The sequence below is a fragment of the Pecten maximus genome, chromosome 15 (genome assembly GCF_902652985.1).
Source record: "Pecten maximus chromosome 15, xPecMax1.1, whole genome shotgun sequence".
Taxonomy (NCBI): Eukaryota; Metazoa; Mollusca; class Bivalvia; order Pectinida; family Pectinidae; genus Pecten; species Pecten maximus.
The window spans coordinates 7,957,833-7,984,297 of NC_047029.1; the positions used below are offsets into that span (position 1 = coordinate 7,957,833).

Below are 26,465 nucleotides of genomic sequence, written 5' to 3' on the forward strand. Positions count from 1 at the left end.
ACAATATATCACAAGTAAAGTATAGACAATATATCACAGGTAAAGTATAGACAATATATCACAGGTAAAGTATAGACAATATATCACAGGTAAAGTATAGACAATATACCACAGGTAAAGTATAGACAAAATATCACAGGTAAAGTATAGACAATATATCACAGGTAAAGTATAGACAATGTATCACAGGTAAAGTATAGACAATATATCACGGGTAAGGTATATACAATATATCACAGGTAAAGTATAGACAATATATATCAGGTAAAATAGACAATATATCACAATAATCAATTCAGTATTATACCGTGCGTTGTTGTGTAATAACTAAAGAAAAGTGTTGTTTGTCTATTTTATGTAAACAGCACTACTTTGTTTTAGCGTTTTATATTATATTGAAACAGAATATGTTGTACCATTAATCATTCTTAATAAACAAGAGGAAAATACAGACAATGATACCGATGAAGTTGTCCTACATTGTAACCATAATACTGTCCTACTATTCGATACCAATAACAAACTATATGACAATCATATTTAAACTTTTTTATGATCAGGTCTTGGAAGAGTATTCCTACCACAAATGCTTTCCAGTTAATAGATACGTCGGCAATAAGGAAGCATGATGTTTCAAACCTGTGCCATCCGAATGGGCAGCCGACATTTTCCCTGAAGTATGTACTGGAAGAAATAGTTGTTACTTGAAAGACCACTTTTTTATTCTTTTTTTTTTTTTGGCCTAAGCAATGAATTATTTAAAAGAACTTATTTTGTGTATGATTATGTGGTAACTGAATTAAAAATTGGTTTGAAACTCAGTTGAGGTTATCGAATGTGATATACAACATATGCGTGTTTATAGTGAAAAAACATCAACAACAATAAAAAAAAAACAATGTTTATTTCATTGTACTAACAATAAAATTGTGGATATGGAAAACAAAACAAAATATTAAATTTCAGAAAACCAATCATGACGAAAATACCATCCTAAAACAAATAAAACTTAATTTAATTACGGCACATATCTGTCAATCCGGGGAGGTAACTAGGAGAGACTGTGTGTTGCAGATCCACTATGTAATGAGATAATTTATGAGATAATTTATAATATAAGTAAACCAATATATTGGGGTTTTTTCTTTGTGTATTGTGTAATGGAAGTGATTGTTTAAGTGAATGATTGTGGATTGATCATTGTATAGATGTAAAATGTAGGAGTGATTTGCCCCTTGCTATGGGAAGGTCGGTGGATTTTAGCTCTGATGAATAAGTCGATTTACAGCAGTAATACGAAGCGTATGTTTCCAGGATCCAGGTAGTATTGTGTATAAGGATCTGAATGTTGAAATCGGTAAAAGGTTTGAGTGAATTTTGGCGAGAAAAATCAAATATGAGTCATTTACAGGCACAAACATTGGGCTATACAGACATAGCGAATGCCGTGGAGGCACTCAACCGTATCCTAGTTCAAACAGGTAACGCTGTACAGGTAGATATAGGTCAGCACGCGCGTGAAGTTACTCGAACGCCGCTCAGTCCTGTCACCGATTCTGTACAAGAAACTGTCAGAATGGCAGTACTATTTCGGATCCGAGTGACATGTATCCACCTCCGGATGGCTATGGTACAGCCAAACCAGTTTGTATCAAGGAAACTGATGTATTTGGTATACAGCAGGCTTCAGACAATAAACAATGGTTGAACAATATAGAGGTATACCCGAGTCTCGCTCGCGTTATCTCCCCTGACCATCTGAGCGGTATTCAGTGGATTGGCAATGTCTGGCGCATTTATGTTGACAATATTTTCGATCGTTGTGAATACCTCCAAGTAGTGGTAAGTGTGGATTCACAAGTGATGATAATTGGTGTGAAAATTAGAGCGGTGTCGAAAGTAAAGGAGATTGAAAGTTGTGATATATTTGGTGAATATACTCAACACGTATGTTTATTGTATACTTGTGTAGGTACATTTGTATGATGTATGTATGTATGCATGTATTGTGTATGTATGTGTGATATGGGTCAATCAAGTGCGATTACAAGATTTCCACGCTAGACCATAACACGACTGACTCACAACTGGTGATCATGATTGAAGTATCCAACTATCATGAAGTGTATGTATATATGTATATATGTGTGGTATGTATGTATGTATGTACATGTATGGTATGTATGTGTGGTATGTATGTAATTACATGTATGTATGTGTCAATCAAGTGCGATTACAGGTTGTGGGTCAGTAATGGTAAGTGTGGATTTCCACGCTAGACCATAACAAGACTGACTCACAGCTGGTGATGAAGTATCGAAATATCATACGGTGTGTGTGTGTGTGTGTGTGTGTGTGCGTGTGTGCGTGCGTATGTATGTGCGAAATCAATATGCGAGATGCAATCAAGTGAGTGACGTAATAATTAAATATGTATATATGGTGCGTGAAATTATTTAGGAAGTAATGAATCCAGGACATTAATCCTGGCAGTGGGTACATGTGTAATGTATTATGTAACGACGGTGTGCATATATGTGTGTATGAATGTGTGTAATACATTGAATGAAAATAAAGGAATGAAATGTGTAAATGAATGTAAGGTGATGAATGAGAGCCCTCTTGCATGAGGACATATTTGTCAGGATACTGAATCCAGGGCCTCAACCCTGGCAGCAGTCCAAATTGTTAAATGTTCTGGGGCATTAAAATTTCTTGTACCTAAGAAAGAAAAAAAAAAAAAAATCCGATCGCGTAACCCTTTTATCGAAAGGAGAAGCTATTAGAGGAAAAATGTTACCAGACAACCCCTATCGTCCTAAGCATGACCCGCTTACTAAAACAAAAATCAAAGTTTCTAACATACCCCTCTCGGTTGATTAATTAACTGATTGGTAATTAAACGAATATTGGAAAATAAAGGATGTAACATCATAGAAATGTACAGAGAAAACTACGAATCAATAACAAACTTACAAACTGTGATACGGGCGATCGGATTGTCACAGAAGCTGACAACGGATCTACCGAGATCATGCACTCAGGGTCGGTACAAGGTATTATGATAGCATATGGTACTACGGTCAGCCGAGAAATGCAATCAACAAAAATAAGACGGTAACAAAAACATGCACAAAATGTAAACAAGGCGGACACAGAATATCTGAGTGTGAAAATGATTGGGTGTGTAACATATGTAAAGAGTCTGGGCATAAGCAAATTGATTGCAAGGCACATTTGAACCAAACAGTCCAGGAAAGCGTTATCGAAACAAATAAGGGAGATGAAAAAGAGGAGGGTAACACTACAGACAACAGTACAGATGAAGAACAAAAGATAGAACCAGACCAGACACAAAGAAAAGAACGTAACGTGAAAAAAAGGGAAACAGGGACAAAACTCCCTGAAGAATTTTGGCTTCATGGGAGAAAGGGATCTTAAGACCCCAGTACAATCGAGGGGTCGCAGCAAATCGAAGCAGCGATCTCCACCCTCGCCTCAAAAGCAGGGTGAAGGTAAAAAAGCGAAAAAAATAAAGAAACAAGAAGCAAATGTAAACAATTAAAACAATGGAGACAATGAATATAATATCCTTGAATACACATGGATTGAGAGATAAAAATAAAAGATAGAGGCTTTACGAGTGGTTAAAAAATCAAAAATTTGATATTGCTTTTCTGCAAGAAACACATTTTACAGATAATTTAACTAACACAATAAACTGGGAAACTCAAAATTACGGATGTATTTATAACAGTTATGGTAGTAGTAAAACTTGTGGAGTTTCGATTATAGTAACATAATCTTTATATAATAATGCGGTGAACTTTAAAGTGTCAAACGATGGAAGGTATGTAATGATTTATCTGGAAATAGACAAAACTAACATTACGTTAGTAAACGTTATGCACCAAACGATGAAAAAAAATCGGAATCCTTACTTCAAAAATTGAAAACGGAAATAGAAAGCTTCAAATTAGGATTCGTAGTGATAGGCGGAGATTTCAATGAAGTACTTAACGAGAAAGACAGGAAAAGTAGAACAAGGAATTATAAAGCAAGAAATACATACGGTTTAAAACAGGTAAAACAGGCGTACAAGTTGTTAGACAAATGGAGAGACAGAAATAAGCAAAATTATCAATACACATGGAGAAGAAACAGATATTTAGCAAGCAGGATAGATTATTTTTTGATAGAAGAAGAATTTTCAAATTTTGTGAAATCTGCGGATATTCGACAAGCCCAAATAAAATTTACTGATCACCAAGCAATAGCATTGAAATTACTTTAAAAAAAAAGGATACTTTAGTCGGTCAAGGAATTTGTAAAATTAATAATAGCATTTTAGATAACAACGAATACATAAACCACATACACCAATGTATAGAACAAACTTTGCAAGAGAGTAGAGAGGGAGGACTGAACAAAATGCAAACATGGGACTACTGTAAAGCTAAAATAAAAAGCGAAACTATAACATTTCGTATAAAAAAGGCTAAGGAAAAAAGTCAAAAACAAATAAGTTAGAAGATAAGTTAAAATTCTTGAAGAATAAAAATAATGTTTCTGCAGAGGGAGAAATTGAAGTTGACACTTTGGAAAAAAGAGCTAGAACTATTGTATGAAGTAAGGGCACGAGGGGCACAAATAAGGGCGCGAGAAAAATGGTTAGAGCAGGGCGAAAAAAACACTAGATATTTTTTAGGCTTTGAAAAACAAAGACAACCCAAAAGTGTGATTTGAAGCATTTGAGATGAAACAGGAAATGTAGTATCGGAACCTAGCGACGTTCTAAGAACTATACACAATTTCTAAAAAAATTAAACAATTCTTTAAAAATAAGTAAAAATAAAATTGATGAATATATCCATAATACAGAATTAGATTATAAATTAACAGATAATAAAAGTAAATCTTGTGATGGCTATATAACTAAGGCTCTAAGCACTAAGGCTATTTTTAAAATTAAATTAAATAAAAGTCCTGGCACCGATGGACTTTCTGTAGAATGTTATCGATGTTTTTGCGACAAGATAGGGAAACTAGTTGCAGAATCATTGAATGAAGCGCACGAACATCAAGAACTAAGTGAAACACAAAAAGTAGGTTAAGTTTCCTTAATTTACAAGAAAAATGATGTATTGAGTCTTGAAAATTGGAGACCAATCTCTTTACTAAACATATATTATAAAATCGCTGCATTTGTTTTAGCTACATGTACAAGATTAAAAGAAGTAATGCCAAAAATTATTCACACAAACCAAAATGGTTACATAAAAAATAGATTTTTTCGATATAACATAAGACAAGTTCAGGATATTATAGATTATTCGGAAAAGTTTAATATAGAAGCGTGTAAACTCTTTATTGATTCAAAGGCGTTTGACACAATAGAATGGGATTTCATGTTTTCTTGTCTATCAAAATTGGGGATTGGAAATTCTTTTATTCAAAAATAAAGAGTCGCGTTAAAAATAATAACTGGATAACGGAAGATTATGAAATAACAAGAGGTATTCGGCAGGGCTGTCCACTCTCATGTCTTATTTTTGTCATAACAATAGAAATGATGGCCTGTAGAATCAGAAATGATATAAATATATTGGGGTTTAAAATAAACAGAAAACAAATAAAAATTGCGTAGTTGGCAGACGATACTACTTTGTTTTTGAAATGTTTGGACATATCTAAAGCTTTAAAGACTATAGAAGATTTTGGAAATGTATCTGGTCTGAAGTTGAATAAGGGAAAAACAGAAACAAAAGTAAAACACAAGAGGGAATTAAATGGACACGTGATGAAGTTAAATCGTTAGGAGTCTATTTTGGAACTAACAAAAAAGTATGCAATAACTTAAATTGGGAAGGAATGACATCATCTATAGATGCATTATTAAAATTGAAAAAAAGAAAATTAACTGTTTTTGGAAGAAACCTAATAATAAAATCACTCGTCATATCAAAAAGTACGTACCTCGCTAGTACACAAACACTTACAAAGGAACAGTTAAAAAAAACTTCAGCAAATAATCTATGCTTTCATATGGGATGATAAGAGAGAAAAGGTTAAGAGAAATACAATGATTGGAAATACAGATTAGAGATTTAGTCTCATATTGATATGTTAAGGTTAAGTTGGATAAAAAGACTTACTGACGGAAATACAGCCTATTGGAAAATTATACCAAGATTAATGTACGAAAAATATGGAAATGATCTATTAATTTTTGAAATGAATATCGGAAATTTGTCCGATATTGAAAATGTCAAGACTAGTATAACGGATTTTTATTATGATATATTAGAGTCATGGATTAAAGTCAGAGCTACAACTAAAATAAATGGTTTTTTTTAGATATAAGAAGATCAATAATATGGGTGAACACAGATATTCGTTGTAGAAAATCTTTAATTAATAAACTATTGACAGAGAGTGATATTCGTTATGTAGATGATATATTGAATGAATACGAACGCATTGATGAAGAGGTTATTTGTAATAATTTAAACGACAAAAGAAATTGGATAACCGAGACATTAAAAGTAAAGAAAGCAATATCTAAACAGTGGCTAAACATATTACGATCGGAAGAATCACGAAAAACAAAAAATTAGAAAAGATAAACGTATTATGGTGTATGTAGATAAAACTATTAGTAGTAAATGCCTAGTCGATTGTACAAATAAGGATTTCTATAACATTGCTGTAAACAAAAAATTCGAAAAGAGCTACTGCGAACGCATGTGGCAAGAAAAATTTAAGCCGGACTTTGATACGTTAAAACATACGTTTAATTTCATCCACAATAAATTTATTGATAGTCGATATAAAGTGTTTAAATGGAAGCTGTTTCATTATATAATACCGTGTAAAGTTATACTAAAAAGGTGGAGAATTGAAGAACGTAACTTGTGTAATGTTTGTAATGTTACCGAAGATTATACACATTACTTCATAGAATGCAATTATTTTAATGAGATATGGGACCTAGCATTAGAGATATTTCGAGAATTTGGAACTGTTTAAGCACTATGATGACAAAAAAGAGAGCAAAATGACATCAGCAATTACAAAACATATTATCGTACACGTATACATGAGTTTAAGTGTGGAACTGAATATGTCTTTATGAGTCTGTCGGTTCTATGTGTATGTTTGAACGAGTTTGCAATCTTGTCTGTAATTGTGTGGATCTAAAGTGTAACTGTCTTTCTATGAGTATATGTATGATTGTGTGTGTATGTAGCTGACCCTTAATTGAGATGTACATGTATACAATTCTATGTGTATGATTGACTGAATTAAATTTGCATTGTATATCTTGTCGGTAATTGAGTGGATCTAAGCATAAACGTTTTTACATGTGTATATGACTGATGGTGTGTTGTTTTTTTTTGTTTTTTTTGTTTTTTTGTTAGGCTATCAGTGAATTGTATGCTTGTCTTTATATCTAACAGTGACAGGATTTAAGACGGCCAGGGCCTGCCATAGTGTCTGTTTATCGTATGTCATCGAGTCTTTTTTTTTTTGCGACTGTATAGGCGTCAAACGGATCGAATGAGCATCTGTGTATGTTTGTATGTACGTATGTATGCATGCATGTTTGAAGGTAGGAGCATGTAAGCGAGTACGAAAATTAAATAGTAATGAAAGTAAGCAATGAAGCATGAAAAATGTTGTGTATTGTATAAATTGTAAGAATTGTAAAGAGTCGAGATCACTATAGACTTTGGCTAACCTAATATTCTAGTTGCACACGTGTATTAATGGCAATCCAAGATGCTCATTAACGCTCTCCCAACATTAAAATGACTACTGATCTGGACGCTTGACCGGGGGAGTCCTTGAGACATCAGTGTATAAAATTAACTCGACGCATTTATATTTATAGCGAGATTTGTCACGGAGCCGAAAACGAGGCTATAACAACTTGCACTGCACACATATCGAGTATACGTGAACTTTGCCTAATAATGCTTTCATTTAAACATATTAACAGAATAATCGCGTAATATCCAGGTAACTTTACAAAATAAACATAGTTTACATTAAAATACTTAGTTTTAAAATTAGCAATATGCATACAACAAAACATCGATAAAATCTTAGATCGGCGAAGTTGACAATGTTCAAAAGCTAACCAGCAATCCAACAGACGTCCGGAAAAATCGGAATTCGAGGCTATTCCTTTTTCTTCTCTCGTTAAGTTGAAATACTCGGGTTTTGTCGATTCCACACACTTTTATGTCCTTTTTTTGGCAGAATCTGTCTGCGTTTTCGCAGTTCCACGCTTGCGGCGTTCCGCCATTTTGTATGGACTGTAAAACCCACCGTTGCATTGTGGGACTAATTTTCAGAGAAATTTAGTCCGGCAGCCACAGTTAATATTTTTGTGAATTCCCCGTATACTTTCATAAATACACATTTTCTTTCAGTTTCTGATTCACGATAATCTGGTAGATATGTATCAAGTCCGAAAACTGTAAAAAGCTCAAAATGTAAACATAGATATATGTTTCTCCGTGAGTATGTGACTTTAAAGTGCTATTTTTATCCTGAGATACAGGCTGAATTATAAATCATACTTACCTACAAGACGGAATGCTGTAAGTAACTGATACAGAGGTTACACAACGAGTGGTTGTTGGATATGGAATTTATTTCACACGAGTAAGTTATTATTTTAAAGTTACAAAAGACACGAGCTTTAGAGGGTCTATACGGACAGAATAAAACACCTAGATGGGACTAAATGGGTGTTCTGGGGTAAATAAATATCTCATTTATCCATATATGTAAGGTAGGTGATGTTGATGTTGCAGGCTTAAAGTCTCGTTTTAGGTTACAACCTCTACTCGCGATTCTAGGTTAGAACATTAGTTCGAGGTGACTGTTAGGTGTTGTCAGTTGGTGCTCCCCTCCTCCTTTCTCAACGCGGGCTACGGCGGAGTTGTAAGGTAGGTGTTATGTCACACCCAATTTTATTGTATTGGCTCCAAATTCTTAGCGATACGAAACGGTGTCGGATAATTCCACGTTTTCATATAGCAGTGCGCTCTGGTCCTTGGAGCGATGGTTGGCGCTACCGACGCAAGCAAGTGTGGCACATGACAATAAATTCCTTTGATGCGGCATCAAAGATAAAATTATATATTATCCTATCGATTATTCATTTTGTTTTTCATAAAACGGTAACAACGAGAGTCAGATAAGTGCGAAGAGGTAATGTGGCTTATCTTGTCAGATGAATCAGGATCATACTTTATGAAAACTGAATAAAGTATTTTAAACATACAGGGAAGAAAGCATTTAGTTGTTTTTCGTGCATGGGCTCATTTAAAATAGTTCTGAAGTATGTCTAGGATGTAAGTCAAAGGTCACAAGGTAGACAAGAGTTACCATGAACCCATGCCCCAAATATGAAGTGCCAGAGTTGACTCGTTTAGGTGAACCCATGTTCCAAATATGTCTTCCATACACTTAACCTCAAGTTCTTGCAGATTTTGGACAATCATTTGACCTTTTGGGTCATCCTTATCGACCAGTGTTTGTAGATTTTCGTGTCCAAGATACAGAGGGTGTTTCCGGTCAACTTGTTCCTGGAAGCGAGGAGATTTCCTGACTGGGTCCTCAGCTCCGTAGGCAGGGGAGGTAGTCAGATCTCCAATGTTGGCCTGTGGGCAGAAGATGAACGGTTTGAAGACACCTGTACTTGGATTTGGTGTGGCTGTGAACCAATGACAAGGAGGCGTGGCAGACCCCGGGGGAGGCAGCACAGACACCTGGCTGGCCATGGCAGTGAAGGTTCCACCCATGTTGATTACAAAAGATGAGAATAGGTAACAACACAGCAATGAAATGTATTTCTATAACATAAAATTAAGAAATCAAAGAGGCAGACGTCGTTGGAGCAGGAAATTCTGTAAAACAACAAGAAAACGGGGTTACTGCTAAAGTAATACATGTCCCCTACCGGCCCCTGTTGAACTTGTTGCAGAAAATTACAAAAGTATATATGAAGAGGAAACTTTAGCCCCCCCCCCCCCCCCCCCCCCCCAGACAAGTTTAGTTAACAGTTTTTATATTCAAGACAGATTTCAATCACTGTGCAGTAAAATATCAGAAACAACTAAATTCTGGAAAATTTACCCGTGGAAGCGAATTCCTTAAGGAACCGTTTTCCATGGAGGTACAATTGTATCTTGTTGATCCTGGAGGGACAGAGGAACCTCCGGATGACTCCTCAGAAAACACATGATACAAGTTTAAGTCTCCATCTTCCTAGCATAAAAAAACACTATTAGAAACGAAAAATAAATCATAGAACCTCTTTGCCATTAGTGTCATTGTATCCATTACCAACTTTTCCATTTTTACGTTAACTTTTCAAGTGAGAACACGTTTAAAGACAGAATGCGGCACAGTGATTGGGTGTAGGTTGTTGTTCCAAATGCGACGTCATACAACTTGTGTTAAATGAATTGTGACGCTTTATAAGTAAGCGACGCGGAGTACCCGTCGCCATTTTATATTTATATCTGTCAGGGAAACTCTTTCTGGCGAAAGTGTCACAAACAAATTCCGATGATGCGATATAAACAACACAAAACTCCCATTCCATACCAAGTTTATGTCCCGCATTGAATGGAAACGCGTGGATGATTTATATATGCGATGTGTATTGGGTGGATTGGAGTGTAAACACAAACACAAAAGCTGGAGTCCTGATTTATATTTAGACTGTAGATATTTAAATCAGGCCGTTACACGTGATAGTCAGTACCGTGAGCTTATTTTGATATCGTCCATTTGGACCTAGAAGCCTTAAAGGTAAGAAATAAGTTTTGTTTTCTAAGGAATCAATACAGGTCTAATTCAGTGGTATTCGATGACTGACAATAATATACCAGAGCATGTAAGCATGTAGTATTTGTTGTCAGACAACAACATAGTAAGACAATAATTTACTAATCCCCCCCCCCCCCCCCCCCCCCCCCCCCCCCCAAAAAAAATATACCATTAATTTGATTGCTGATATTGTTTCGTTCGTGAATGTTAAAATGTTATAATCAACTGTCAAGAAGCATGCCTTATTGTGGATTATTCCGTTTGTCCACTGTGATATTTTATATCGAGCACAGTCTGTCCACTATAACATTGATGTCGAGGACAACATTTTATCAGTTTATGGACTGACCGTGGTCAGCTGTCCTAAGAAAAGATCAAAGTTCAATCGAACATTCCGTACGCTTCTACATAACTCCATGTTTACATAATCACACGTGTATATTTCTAAATCACCCGTTTGTGTTATATACACAGATTCCCTTAGAATTACGTCGGCGAACTGCTGTAAAATCCCTCCATGCGTTGAAAATGTAAATTTTATGTATTTTACAAAAACAAATACATGTATAACAATATCAACATATATTAAACACTCATGTTAGCCTGGATGGAAGTGCGGGTTGGGTCGAACTGTTAGAGAAAACCAGAGTGGACGGATAAACCCCACAATGTAGGGCAGATGACCCCATACCTTTGCACGTCTGACCAGGGAAACTCGAAGGCCTAGGTGAAATAACCCTGGTTGTTGGTGTCCACCTAGACAACCGTTCTCATATGACCCTGCCTGCTGGCCTCTCCTTGATACCCTTCCACATATAACCCTGGCTGTTGGTGTCTATCTAGACAGACGTCCACATATAACCCTGGCTGTTGGTGTCCACCTGGACAGACGCCCGCATATGACCCTGGTTGTTGATGTCTCCTTAGAACCCTTCCACATATAACCATGGCTGTTGGTGTCCACCTAGGCAGTCGCCCATTAACCTTGGCTATCGTTGTCTTCTTGAGACCCCACTCATATGCTCCTTGCTATTGGTGTCTCCTTATTAATAGTATCCACCTAGACAGCCGCCCTCATATGTCTCTGGCTGTGTACAGCTTGGAACCCGTCCTCAAATGATTCTAGTTATTGTTGACCCCCTCCTCTACAAAGCAAACCTCTGCCCCAGATTATAATTGCAATATGTCGTAAAGAAGCGAGAGGAAGGCAGACAGCCGTCATGATATTAAACACAAAACTGTAGTCATCACTATCAATCTGATTCAAAACGTTATATTTTGCACGGTAACATATGGTACATATTTACTCGCAACGACAGTTCAAGCCTTGATAATGGTAACAGTTTATGTTTTTTTTAATATGCCTTTAGTAGCTGTAGCGTCCTTGTAGATAAATATATGATTTAATATAGATATGAATAAATATACATATGTCCTTTGATACTTACTAAAGTTAGTCTCAGTATTGTTAGGTAGACCCCGAGTACAAAACGTGGGATTGTGATATACATCCTCAAACATTCTCATTTATTTGCAGGGTGTCGTTAAGCAATGTCTGGAACGGCCCCTAAATCCCGCAACAACACAGCTGTCAACAGCAACGAAGCCATCACTGAGGAGAACAGAAATGAGGAAAACGCTGAATTATCGACAGGAATATTTGACCAAATACGCCATGACGCAGTGTACAGGAAAAATATAATCAACACAATATGTCTTTACTCGTCCTTTGTTGCTATGGTAGGTATAACGTATCACAGGGACCTGGGCATTTGTCACAGTGTATGTGTATTTGGACCCACCCTAGTGTGTATAGCACATGTAGGGTCCTGATAATTCGTTACAATTTATGTGTAGATGTAGCTATCTTCGTGTGTATAGAGCAGGGACATGATAATGTGTTGAATCTGTATGTATTTAGACCTATCCTAATGTGTATGGCACATTTTCAGAGGTTTTGAAGAGCTGGGATAACAATTGACAAAACAATAACTAAAAAAAATGCGCTTAAAAACTAGAATAGGTTACGTGTCTCTCTGGTAGTTACTGGTTCGTCTAAATATAAGAATTGACATCATGATTAATACTAAATGATGGCTTGTCTGGGTTTTCCTTCTTTTTGTCTCCCGTGCATCACTTACACTATGCTATATTTACAGGCAACCCGCCGCGCGAAAAGAACAAATATTATCGTCTTTTCGCACATGGATTGAAATAACGATGATTACCGTGGCGAAACACGATCAACATCGAAACAAAAAGCGACTTCATTAATTTCGTAATTTGACGTTACATGTTTCGTTATTTCGTTTCAGCGCGGCGAAAAGACGATAATTGTCGCTTTTTTGGGAGCGAAACAACGAAATGGCACGAATCAAACACCACATCCAACATAAACGGCGAAATAATTTTAAATCATTAGTTCGAATTAATACTATAATTTTTGCGAAATTGAATTTTGTTTGTTTATATTCCAGAGTTTTGCAAAAGGTCCTGTTGGCCCGTCGTTCCTCGATCTACAGGCTATCAGTGGAGTAGGACTTGAGGGCGGCTCGAGTTTTTTCACCACCCTATATATAGGTTATATGTTGAGCGCCATTGTCAGTGGGTATTTGTTTGATAAATTCAAACGATCGCTTCTGCTGTCCGTCGTCAAGTTTATACTGGCATGCACAACCATTGCCATACCTTGGTGTTCATTATATTGGCTGATGATCATGGCGTTCTTCTTCCTTGGGGCGATGGTAGGCGCTACCGACGCAAGTAAGTATAACATATATCTTTAAAATCTGTAGATGCGGGGTTAAAGATAAACTTATGAATAATTATAGAAGTTACAACTGAAGAGAAAATAAATAAGTTTGGTGCTTTCACCTATCGTTCTGTCACGATCATTCAATTTGCTTTTTCATTTTAATCTTCGTAAATCAGGAATAAAGATAAATCCAAATAGGCAATGTTACTAATTTGATCACACTGTATGAAAACTGAATATCTAGATGGATGAAATAATCTGGATGTTTTTCGTGTCCATGGGCTCCATTGCAGTAGTTCTGAAGTCTGTCTTTAATGTAGGTCAAAGGTCACAAGGTAGATAAGACTTTTGGTGTTATAAAGTGTAGAAGATATGGTCCGGGTAACCATTCCTTTGATGTAGGTCAAAAATCAGCATGTAGGTCAGAGTGACCTACTTTTGGTACGCGACAAACCGAATCATTTAGGTTAACTCTTGTCCCAAACATGAAGTGGCAGTGTTATAAAGTGTAGGAGATAATCCCTGACACCAGTGGGGGACTTACAAATATGCGTTGATACAATGTTTTAATAAAAATGTTCTCACTCCTATTTTTTCAGTCGCAAATGTCGAAGTTCAGCGTATTTGGGGTAAAAATGGTAAACCGTTTATGCAAGGCCTACAGTTTATGTACTCATTTGGAATCTCCGTGGCGCCACTTGTAGCAATCGTATTTATGAACACTCCACCAAACGTCGAAATGGAAAATGCTCTTGAGCAACTAAATGAAACAACTCTGGAAAGTAACTCGTTCATTCGAAATGAAACTGTATCATTACAAAATCGATCGTCTCAAGCCAGGAATGACAGTCTAAGTTCTGAAGAAACTACATTTGTTCGGAGTCCGGATTTGTACAAAGCATTTATTATTGGAGGTGCAGTAAGTCTATTTGTCTGCGCAATGCAGCTAACGTTTTACTTCGTATTCGACAGACGCCATAAAACAACCCAGAGAGAAACCTTAACTACAACTCCAGCCAAATCGAGGCTGCCTTTGTCTCTGCAGGTTCAGGCCATATTACATATGGCGGGAATACAGGCTTTGCTTACTGGTATAGACGATACTTGGATCGCATTTCTTACAGTATTTTGTGTTAAAATGTTTGATTGGACAAAAGCTCAGGGCGCACTGTTAACATCAGTCAGCAGTTTCGTGGCCGTTGCTGGCAGATTCATTGCCATTTTTCTAGTTCAGCTTATATCTCCAATAAAACTCGTGGGTTTTCACAGCATATTAACACTGGCAGTGTTCATTGGACTTTATATAAGTGTTCTACACAACTCGAGCATGGGCATGTGGATTGTGTCTTTGGGTTTTGGATATGCCAAAGCTCCCATTCTCGCTTGTGTATTCTCTTGGACAGACGAAGTTTTCTTACCTGTGACTGGTCGAATTGCCTCTATATTTCTAGTGTTTTGCACAGCAAGCTCGGCCAGCAATCCGTTAATTCTAGGTGTCCTGATGGACAACTACTCCAACATGTGGTTTTGCTACCTCTTTCTTGCTGAGAGTATACTGTTAGTACTTGTGGTAGGGTCGGCGTTATTATTGACGAGGCGAGTTAAGGCAACTTACGGCACCAACTACGAATCTCGAAGAGCAGAAACCAGAGTAACGCAAGTTCTCCTTGAGACTTAGTCTGCAGTCTGTGTAAAATTGTATTCGAGACGTAGTAGTAAAACGCAGGTTTTTTCTTGATTATTATCATCTACATTATTGCAGGGATATATTCAAAGACGTTACTGCTTATAGCTATACAAACAAGAGGACCATAGGCCTTAACGGTCGCCTCAGATTGGTTATATTTAAACATATTTGACCCATGTGACCTTGAATGAAGGTCAAGGTCATCCCTTTTATCAAACTTGGTACCCCTTCATCCCAGCATGCTACAAACCAAATATCAAGTCTTTGGGCACTTAGTTATAAAGAAGAAGTTGTTTAAAGATTTCAGCATAATTGACCCCTGTGACCTTGAATGAAGGCCAGTGTCATCTATTTGAACAATTTTTATAGCACTTTACCTCAGAATGCTACAAACGCAATATCAGGTATCTGGGCCTCTTGGTTATCAAGAAGATATTATTTAAACATTTTGGCATATTAAACCCCTGTGATCTTGAATGAATGCCAAGGTTATCCATTTGAAGTTTCTTGTTAGCCCTTCATCCTAGCATGCTACAGACCTAATATTGGGTCTCTGAGCTTTTTGGTTATCAAGAAGAAGTCGTTTAAAGATTTAAGCACATTTGACCCCTGTAACCTTGAATGAAAGTCAATGTCATCTATTTGAACAGACTTGGTAGCCCTTCATCCCAACACGCTACTGACCAAATATTAGGTATGTGGGGGCTTTTGTTTATCAATAAAAAAAAGCTGTTTAAAGACGTTTAGCATATTTGACTCCATTGACCTTAAAGGGAGGTCACGGTCATTTATTTGAACAAACTTGGTAGCCCTTCATCCCAGCATACCCTATATATATCAGTAGCCTGGGCTCTCCAGTTATCGACAGGAAGTAGTTTGAAGGAAACCTATTTATTTGTTGATTACTTATTGACATCATGTGACAAATAAAAAAATATAATCCTGGAAACTCGTTCTTTTTATTATTTTCGTGTTCATCATGAGAATGTTCAGTGGACAGGGGTATCTCAACGGATAAGTCTTGATAATTCTCACGTATGGTATTAAATGTACAAAGAAGAAAATCAAAGTGTTTCAAAGAGAAGACTCCTTTGAGAAGTATGGTAACATACAGAGCAGAAAAACAAAGTTTCTGACAAAGAAAACTCCTTTCAGAAGAATGGTAATGTACACAGCAGAAAATCAAAGTTTCTCATAGAAAATGCTCCTTTGAGAAGTATGGTAATGAATGGAGAAGAAAATCAAGGTTTCCCATAGAGAAGGCTCATTTGAGAAATATGGTAATGAACAGAGCAGAAAATCAAAGTTTCTCACAAAGAAGACTCCTTTGAAAAGTATGGTAATGTATAGAGAAGAATATCAAGGTTTCCCATTGAGAAGACTCCTTTGAGAAATACATGTATGATAATGTACAGAACAAAAAAATCAATGTTCTCAAATAGGAAACTCCTTTGAGAAGTATGGTAATGTATAGAACAGAAAGTCAAAGTTTCTCATTGAGAAGACTCTTGAGAAGTAAGAGTGACGAAAAGTAGATGACATACCAGTGCCTGCCATAATCTCTTTTGGACACTGATTAGTAGACCTTTGAATAACGATGGCATCCTTCAATGCAGTTCAAGCTTTATTGAAAAACAGAACAGGTACACACAAAAGCATCTTATACATCATATGTATATCATTTGAGGTGAGAGTAATATTTTTATAGAATACAGATTCTTAAAGAGATCTGGGTACAACACAAAAAAAAATGTATAAAGATTTCTTACAACTTGAGACAACATTGTATATATATCTACAAACTACAACTCACAACTTGGCACAACATTGTATATATATCGACAAACTACAACACAACAAAACATATGAATATTTCTAACTACATCCTACAACATTGAATAAATCTACAAATTACAACACAACAAAACATTTATCACATAAATACCCTGTTATTAGTGTCATAGCATCCGTTTCTTAGTATTCCTATTACAATTCTTCCCGTAGCCTCTATTGGAATTCGAATTAGCCGTTATTTCTCATTGTTTCAATTTCTGTGTTTCATTGTGAAGACATCACTTTCACTGCAACTTGGAGTGAGAATATCAGAATTTTAGACCTAATACCAGTCTGATAAAGTAAGATTTTAACGAATGTTTACAAAATTCATCTTATTTATGTGATAAATAGAATTGTTTATTCATTTAAATTTTAAAGGAAATTTATCAAACATGTCATATAGTTTATTCTTCCTAGAAAGAGGCATGTTAAAATGAAAAACAACTCGGTGGAAAAGGAGACTTAAATTAAATCAACAGGCGCTTGCACAGAAAATGTGATTTTCATTAATTTTTTTTTGATATGACAGTGGTATGTGATGACGGTTGCATATAGTGTGCACCGTGTCAGATTGAATAAATGTGTTTTTTAGTCGATTGAAGTGAGATGGGGTGCTGTTTCGCTCGTGGCGGAGTTTCCGGCCTTCCCTATTACACAGTACACATACCATTGATATATATATATTTTTTAATTCTCATTTTCTATGCAAGCGCCTGTGGTTAAATCGTATCTTACAAATAACAATCAGGTACAACCTTGTATACATCACTGGCTACAACAACTGATTTGTCATCACTTTTGATATTCAAACAATATGAAAATTTGAACATATTTGGTGTTACTGGTTTAAAGAAGGACTAGATCAATATTTTGTAAATAGGAGATTCTAACCTCTGTTGTACTTATGTTCGGGGTTTTTCCCCTTTGGAGGTAGGCAAGGCTCTCTTCTTTTGCCAATATTGTTTTTTTTAATTTTTTTTCTATCAAAATTCTTTAACTCTGGAAAAAACTAACTGACCATAACCAAGACAGAACTTTATCTGTATATCATCATACACAACTACATACCAAATTACAGTTCTATATATTATTAATTAAAGATTTGATAACCAAAAACAAGATTATGATGGAATGACGGCCAAGAGTAACACAATATATCGTTGACAAAGAAACGGTGGGGTATAAAAACTGTCAAGACTGTAAATAAATGGAGATCAATACATCATTCTCATCAATACTACAGTGTTAAAGTCACCGATTTAGATTTGACTAGATATATATATATATTAACTTGTACAAGTCTACACACTGTACATATACATATTCAGGATTATATAGATGTATTCATTATTGTGAATAAAATTAATTCACATTTTGGAGTAAATGAAAACAAAGTCAACAAAAAGAATATGATTGTAAACACATAAATACAAGTTCTCATTAATGAAAAGATAAATCTAAAGCAAATTATCACAGATAAAATATGTGCAAGATCACTTTTGAAGCCTTGCAGAAAACAACCAACAAACAAAATCACATTAATTCTAGGAAAATCAATCACCAAGTAAAATTCTACCACGTTGACTTTTTAAAGACAATACGTGTCGACAGTCAACAGTTAAATAAATAATTGAATACTAGACAAAATGTGTCAATAGTCAACATTTTGATAAATAATTAAGTACGAGACAATTCGTGGCGACAGTCAACTGATAATAAATAATTGAATACTAGACAAAATGTGTCAATAGTCAACATTTTGATAAATAAGTACAAGACAATACGTGTTGACAGTCAACCGATAATAAATAATTGAGTATGAGACAATACGTGTCAACAGTCCACTGATAATAAATAATTGAGTACGAGACAATATGTGTCGACAGTTAACCGATAATAAATAATTAAGTACGAGACAATACGTGTTGACAGTTAACCGATAATAAATAATTAAGAATGAGACAAATATGCGTTGACAGTCAACCGTTATTACATTTTCGTATGTATAAACATACATCATATAGCTAACATTAACTAACAGATATGACTAGGGACACCTTTGTTTGCACTTGTAAATAACACAGGTAACAATAACTCTTTTGGAATGACTTATTCAGGCAATACACAATGATACAGTTATGTCAGGACTCCACAATATACATTAGTGTATAAAACATGTATTTATACCAGTGATTTTGATCTACATCATCAACAGGTGGGTATTTTGGTTGAGAGGTGGCCATTTTGTATTACATCACAGGGAATTTTGTCATGTCATTAAACCACCATTAACAGTAATTGATATTCTCGTGGAAGCAAGACATAACACACAACATCTGATTTGATTAATCACTTTGTGTTAATGTATATCACAAAGCTGTATATACCATGCTGTCCATATCTCGGCAGGAAATATCAGGCCCTGACCATTGGAAACAAAGGTCAAAGGGTAAGTTCACAGGTCGTGTGCATAACAACATTTTTCTTTACTTTTCTTACTCAAATATGGAATACAGATTTGTTAACTACAGACTTTACATTATCCGGGTGTGGCAATCTGATAAACACGAGATAATCTATCAAGCCAGGCAGTGTTGAAATAAATTAGATAATATATATAAACATAAAATAAACAAACTTTATCACATACAAAAGTATGTCCTGTCAAATATCTTACAATGAAATACAAGAGGAATTCTTTGATTGAATTCTTTCACAATAATTAGGGTAGCTAGTTATCTCCCCTTAACAATATCTAAAGCAATAATAAATATATTTCAAAAATTAAATAATCAAATTCAATTGTAAATATATTTCACTAAAATCAAATCATAAATTGAGGAACTTTGGCTTTTTTTTTTCTTATTAGGCTTTTTTTTTTTTTCTTATTTCAATCAACACTTATAGAAATTGAGTTCAAAATTACATATCTGGAGGAATATCTGGGAAACTTTCATAAACATTTTCTCATCAAACTCTTTCATCATTTCTCTCATGTCTTCCATACACTTAACCTCAAGTTCTTGCAGATTTTCGACAATCATTTGACCTTTTGGGTCATCCTTATCGACCAGTGTTTGTAGATTTTCGTGTCCAAGATACAGAGGGTGTTTCCGGTCAACTTGTTCCTGGAAGCGAGGAGATTTCCTGACTGGGTCCTCAGCTCCGTAGGCAGGGGAGGTAGTCAGATCTCCAATGTTGGCCTGTGGGCAGAAGATGAACGGTTTGAAGACACTTGTACTGGGATTTGGTGTGGCTGTGAACCAATGACAAGGAGGCGTGGCAGACCCCGGGGGAGGCAGCACAGACACATGGCTGGCCATGGTAGTGAAGGTTCCACTCATGTTGATACCACTGGACTCATCGCGGAGAATCTTACACATCTCCTCCACTCCTATCTGTCCTGTCAACAAAAGATGAGAATAGGTAACAACACAGCATGAAATGTATTTCTATAGCATACAAGAGGCCCATGGGCCTTAACGGTCATCTGACTCTAAAGACCCATGAACTATTGTATATACATACTTAGTAGCAAGTATGGTGGCAGCCATCTTGGATTTCAGAATGAGCCAAAGAATAACAACAATTGGTCAGGACAATCTCAGGTTCATTTCAGGTAAACTAGAGCTGAATCTCATTGTTGAAACTTGAGAGGAAGTTTGAACTAGGTGTTGTTTAGGAAAACCATGATTCTGCAATCATGTTACAAAATGGCTGTCGTGACTGCAATGTCAAAGTTTTTACAAAGCTGAAAAATTAACAACACTTTGTTGGCCCTCCTTCCTTAACTTCCTCACCAATCTTCAGCTCAATGGCACCAGTGGAACTGGAGAAGAACTTTAAAGTGTGTTTTTCTAGATGGTTGCCATGGTGGCCATCCTGGATTTTGGACCAATCCAAAAAATAACAACACTAGGTCAGGACTATCCCAGGATCATTCCAGGCAAGTGTCAGCTCAATCCCACCAGTGGAACTTGAGAAGTTGTTTGAAATGTGAAAAGTTTACGCACAGCGCATGGCGGGTGACGACGGACGAAGCACGATGACAATATAAAAATGTTGAAATCAAAGAGGCAGAAGTTGCTGGAGCAGGAAAATCTAAATAACAAACGTACTGGGTATTGTTAAAGCAATACATGTCCCCTACCGGCCCCTGTTACAAAATGGTAACAGTGACCTTGACCTTTTCTCAAAAACTCCGAAATTTGAACTTGTCTCCGATATTATGGTCCTTCATCATTGTGTCAAGTTTGATCGATATCCTTCAAAATCTGTAGAGCGCTGACAAACTTTGGTGTTATTTACCTATGCAAACATGTAAATACGTACAAAATGGATGGAGAGGAAACATATAGTCATAAGGAACATGCACGAATCTAAAAAAAACCATCTTTACGATAAATAGAATCTTACATGAGTCTCATGGACAGGGATATTTCAACCCTCGTGTAAGAGTTTGGCCAGTAAGCTCTAGGCTTGCTGAGTGCTAGCCAGCCAAACTCTTACACGAGGGTTGAGATATCCTTGTTCGCGGAACCGACCCATGTTTGATTTATGTTCCAGACAGATTTTTATCCTTGCACAGTAAAACATCAGAACTAACTAAATTCTGGAAAATTTTACCCTTGGAAGCGAATTCCTTTAGGAGCCGTTTTCCATGGAGATATCTTGTTGATCCTGGTGAGATAGAGGAACCTCCGGATGACTCCTCAGAAAACACACGATAAAAGTTGAAGTCTCCGTCTTCCTTTCTGTAGAGCCCGGCTTCCTCTGCTGCCTCCTCTAGGCCAGGGGAAGACAGGTCAAACTTGGTCGTGATTGTTAGCTCATTTGATACATTGTGGATACCTGAAAGTGACAGATGAAATTTTTTGTCATTTTAATTATCAATTAAATAATGACTCCTGACTTTTTATTATACCATACAAAAACTGACGAGTCCAAAATTATCGAAAAAGGAATCATTTTTTCTTGGATATTATTTCAAATTCTCTGATTATGTACACATATATATATATATATATATGTATATATGAGGCAAAGAAGTAATTCTAACAGTGTGGACATGAAAAATGTCAAGTTTTCGAGGCAATCCACCCCTTTATCAAGACACAGATAATATATATACATATGCATGTGTAATGGGAGAAGGAAAATGCAAAACCAGACCAGGACTCGAACCCGTGCCCTCCGAACTCTAGACAGATGCTCTAACCATTAATGTTACCAGACCACCGGCTCCAAGTCAAGTCCTGTCCAGTCTACATATGGTCTACTCCTAAACTATTTAATATGAAATTGTGATATTAGAGTACAATGAAAAACAACCTGTTGTTGTACATAGTTCCTACAAAGTGAGAAGCAATGTTATGAACCTGTGAGTTTTTCTGCTGCCCAGTGAGAGGCCACAGTTTCCAGAAGCCATGCCTCTGACGAGTCAACCAGTAAAAAACTGTTGTGGTACGCCCATTTTGTTAATCCTGGTTCCTCGGCACACGGACCTCCCTGTCCGTACTGTCCCAGTAGGCCAGTTATAACATCCAAACTCTCCCTGGCAGTCTTTGATCTTTCAAGGCCTAACCTTAACAAAAACATATTTAGTTGTTAAATTTTGGACAATATAACTACCATATTTATCAGCAAATAAGTCCTTGTCCACAAATAAGTCCCTGCCCACAAATAAGTCCCTGCCCACAAATAAGCCCCTACCCACAAATAAACCCCTGTCCACAAATAAGTCCCTGTCCACAAATAAGTCCCTGCCCATGCACAAATAAGTCCCTGCCCACAAATAACAAGTCCCTGCCGTCATTTTTGCAGCATCATCACTTTTAAAACAGTAAGCTAAAATTTGTTCACAAATAAGTCCTTTTCAAACTTTAATACTAAACTTTTACACTTGGAGATAAGTCTTATTTGAGTATGAGTACGGTATTAAACTTTTATATTTGGGCTTATTTTTAAGTTAAATATGACGGGATACCTTTTCAACCTAACATCCAATCATTAGGTTAAAACTTTATATAACTCAACCTGATATGCAATAAATGCTAAATGTACATGTATAATACAAAAGAAAATAATAGTAGTGTTTTTATACTAATGATGTACAGAACTGACGAGACGATAAACCCCATGAATCTAAACACACCAACACATATCTCGAAAAAAGAAAATTTCATTTCACTGACTTCTACACTCATTTTCCCTTCATCAACCTATTCTGCCCAATCCACCTTGTGTAGATACCTGATGAGATCCATGCCCAGTAATTTCTCCTTGAGGTCGTCAGGACCATTGAGTTTGGACCACACAGCCACATTACCGATACATAGGCCGTGCTCATTAGCTCCCATCTCGGCACCCCACATCCAGGCCGGCTTGGTTAGGATCACTGCATGTGTGTGTGGTATCTGGTCCACCTCTATGTAAGTACACTACAATCATATCAAATCATTTACATGTATATATATATATATATATAAATCACTAAGCATGATCCCTACAGACGAAATAATACATACAGAAAAATAACAAACTTGACATCTTTAAAGATGTGTTGTGAAATTTGTCTTTTTTTTTGTTGTATATTTATATATATATATATATATATATACAAAGCCAAATTCAGGACCATGTCAAGGTCATAATTATTTTTTTTCAAAGAACATTACAGTCTAAAACACATTCTTAAAGACATTCATGATTTTGGTGAATGCATAATGGTTAAAACATTTTATGTTTGATTTCAGCATTGATCACAAATTTTCTTAAGGTCTTTTAGCTTGAGACACAAAATGAAATCTACATTCAAAAAGTCATTTTTGAACTTTAAATTTTTCAATTTGAAATGAAAGTAGATGTACCTGTGCAAATGTATTTATGATTATTTAATTGTATACCAGTATTCAAGGCTTTTCATGGCCAAAAGTAAATTCAAAGCTTTTCAAGGCCACATAGCAAAATTAAAGGACTTTTCAAGCTCGTAATTGTATCTGAAAATATAACAAAACACAAACCCACTCTGTATTACCTCATCACCTAACATTTTATGAAGTTTCAATCGAATCCATAAATCTTTTCTGAAGTTATCATCTGGAAACCAAATTTTGATGAAAAATATCTATTTTTAAAAAATGTGGCCTTCATAGTTGACCTTTTGACCCCAAAATCAAGCCCATTCTACCTCATAACCTAATATTACATAAAGTTTCACTCAAATCCATCTATCTTTTCTCAAGTCATCGTCAGGAAATCAACATCTGTTTATCCCTCCCAATGGACAGACGTCTAACAGATGGACGGACAGACGGACGAATGAACAGACCGACAGACAAACAGTGGCAAGCGTATGAAAATCAAATTTTTTTAAAGTTTACAGTTCAAAACTCCCTCCTTGTCTTCCAAAACATTATTTTGAAGTTCAAAACGAGGTTGATACTATATGAATTAAGGACTCAATAAAGGTACTACCATGGTTACAGACTGGCATTCCAACTGTGACCTTTTGCCCCCACAGTAACCCCAATAACATAACTATTGTGTATCGTATTCATTTTGTCGTACCATGACCTTTGATCCCTCCTCATGGTCTTGTTTAGGCACATGAATGACCTCTTGAACTTCTCCAGTTGGTCTATCAGTGTTTTTTCCAAAAATGACACATCCATCACTGGTTGCTGGTGGCAATGCCACAAACATATCACAAGGCATTTCCCTGACAGATCTATAAAAAAAATAGGAAAGTACAGTCATTATAGTGTTAACAGAAGGGATTTGGGGGGGGGGGGGGGGGGGGGGGGGGGGGTGTTAGGTGTTAGAAAAAGGGGAGGTACATTTTTTTCGTCTTAGTTATAGGAAACTGCTTTTCTGATTAACTTTCTGAAAATGAACATTTTCTACAAATGATTTTGTAATAATTAGGAATATGGATAGGTCAATGAACTGTGATGTGAAGCGTGCTGTTGATCCAGTGTAGCAATGTAGTATACATATTGTATATGCTCATTATTTCATAAAAGTGACCTTGAAAATATGTAAAGGTCACTTAAATAGGTAAACTTTATATCATTCAGTCATTGAGAACCACTAGCAACATATACATGTAAGGTCTCTAGATCTTGAGGAACTTCAGAAGAAGATTATTGGAAGTTCTTATCATACAAAATGCAACTGACCCCTGTGACCTCTAAAATAGGTCAAGGTCAATTTTATGCGGAAACTTTAATGCGTTAGGTCCTTGAGGCCCATTGGCCACATATGAAACCTCTGGGTTGGAACCTGAAAATTGACCCCTGTGACCTTGAAAATGGGACAAGTCATTGCATGGTATGAGGAAACTTATTAACACTCAATGTTAGCAGGTACATGTACTTTCTGGCAAAAGATGAGTACCCTCGGTCTTTTACAACATGAGCAGATGAAACATGAAAATGTTACAAAAAACATCAAAATGGAAGAGTATAGTTTCAGTCTTGTGTAACTTGAGTTACCCCCCTCCATATTGATACTCTAAGTTAGATTACAAAAAGACAGGTTGTAATCTATAAAGACTGCGGTTTGACAATGTGTGATTTTTTGTTTTAATTTGTTACAAATTAACTGTATATTTTGCCATATATACAGTCGTATAATCAAATATTATCTCTATCATTTCATATTATATAATAATGAATGAGTTGCAAAGTATCTGATATCAAATCAATTTTATTATGTACAGTAAAATGGATTTACACCTGTTTTGATTATTTGTCACAAAACAAATCAAAATGAAATGCAATATTTTTGCAAGAAAATGTTATACAATTAGCTATAACAGTATGTTTAAATCACTTGTTGAAATTTCCATTTTCATGAAATAATTGGTATTTTTGTTATTTTATTTTTTTAATATTTTAAGCCATTTTTAATTGTTAAATAATTACACAATTAATCAATGTCTTTCTATTAAAGAGACCTTATTTACATAAGTCATGCTTACATTGTTATGATTCGAAACGGCAAGTTCTTATATATATATATATATATATGCTGTCATTGAAAATGTATACATACAATATTTGTATAAGCATCTTGCTACTTCTATACATGTAGTAGACTACATATAATAAATTAATATCTACATTGTACATGCTTTGTTACATTATTATGCAGGATAACTACATTATTTAGTGCTCTGTTTGTCTTAGATTTACTGGTATTTAACGTAAATTGTACGTTTTTAATCCTTTGTGTGCACTCCTGTGTTCTATTGTCCAAGCCGGCAAGATGTATATATGATGAAGGTTATTCTCTTCCAGACTCAGCAGCCAAAACTTCCGGAAATTACGTCTA

The 26,465-nt window shown here is 35.8% G+C and overlaps 2 protein-coding genes across 3 annotated transcripts; one reads left to right on the forward strand and one right to left on the reverse strand.

Moving 5' to 3' along the window:
- Window positions 1–8,742: 8,742 nt before the first annotated feature.
- On the reverse strand, window positions 8,743–26,439 carry LOC117343909 (secernin-3-like). Of its 2 annotated transcripts, XM_033906467.1 has the most exons (7): window positions 26,349–26,439; window positions 24,699–24,858; window positions 23,382–23,569; window positions 22,508–22,713; window positions 21,756–21,980; window positions 20,441–20,532; window positions 8,743–9,785 (listed from the first exon to the last, which is right to left on the reverse strand). In XM_033906467.1, the coding sequence occupies exons 2-7, from the start codon at window positions 24,843–24,845 to the stop codon at window positions 9,399–9,401; spliced, it is 1,245 nt and encodes a 414-aa protein (XP_033762358.1). In that variant the 5' UTR covers window positions 24,846–24,858; window positions 26,349–26,439; the 3' UTR covers window positions 8,743–9,398. The 2 variants fall into 2 exon arrangements, with proteins under 2 accessions (XP_033762358.1, XP_033762357.1); XM_033906466.1 differs by lacking the exon at window positions 8,743–9,785 and having other exon boundaries at window positions 20,001–20,532.
- On the forward strand, window positions 12,354–16,230 carry LOC117343908 (sodium-dependent glucose transporter 1A-like). The gene is made up of 3 exons (XM_033906464.1): window positions 12,354–12,591; window positions 13,329–13,614; window positions 14,206–16,230. The coding sequence occupies exons 1-3, from the start codon at window positions 12,403–12,405 to the stop codon at window positions 15,282–15,284; spliced, it is 1,554 nt and encodes a 517-aa protein (XP_033762355.1). The 5' UTR covers window positions 12,354–12,402; the 3' UTR covers window positions 15,285–16,230.
- Window positions 26,440–26,465: the final 26 nt, after the last annotated feature.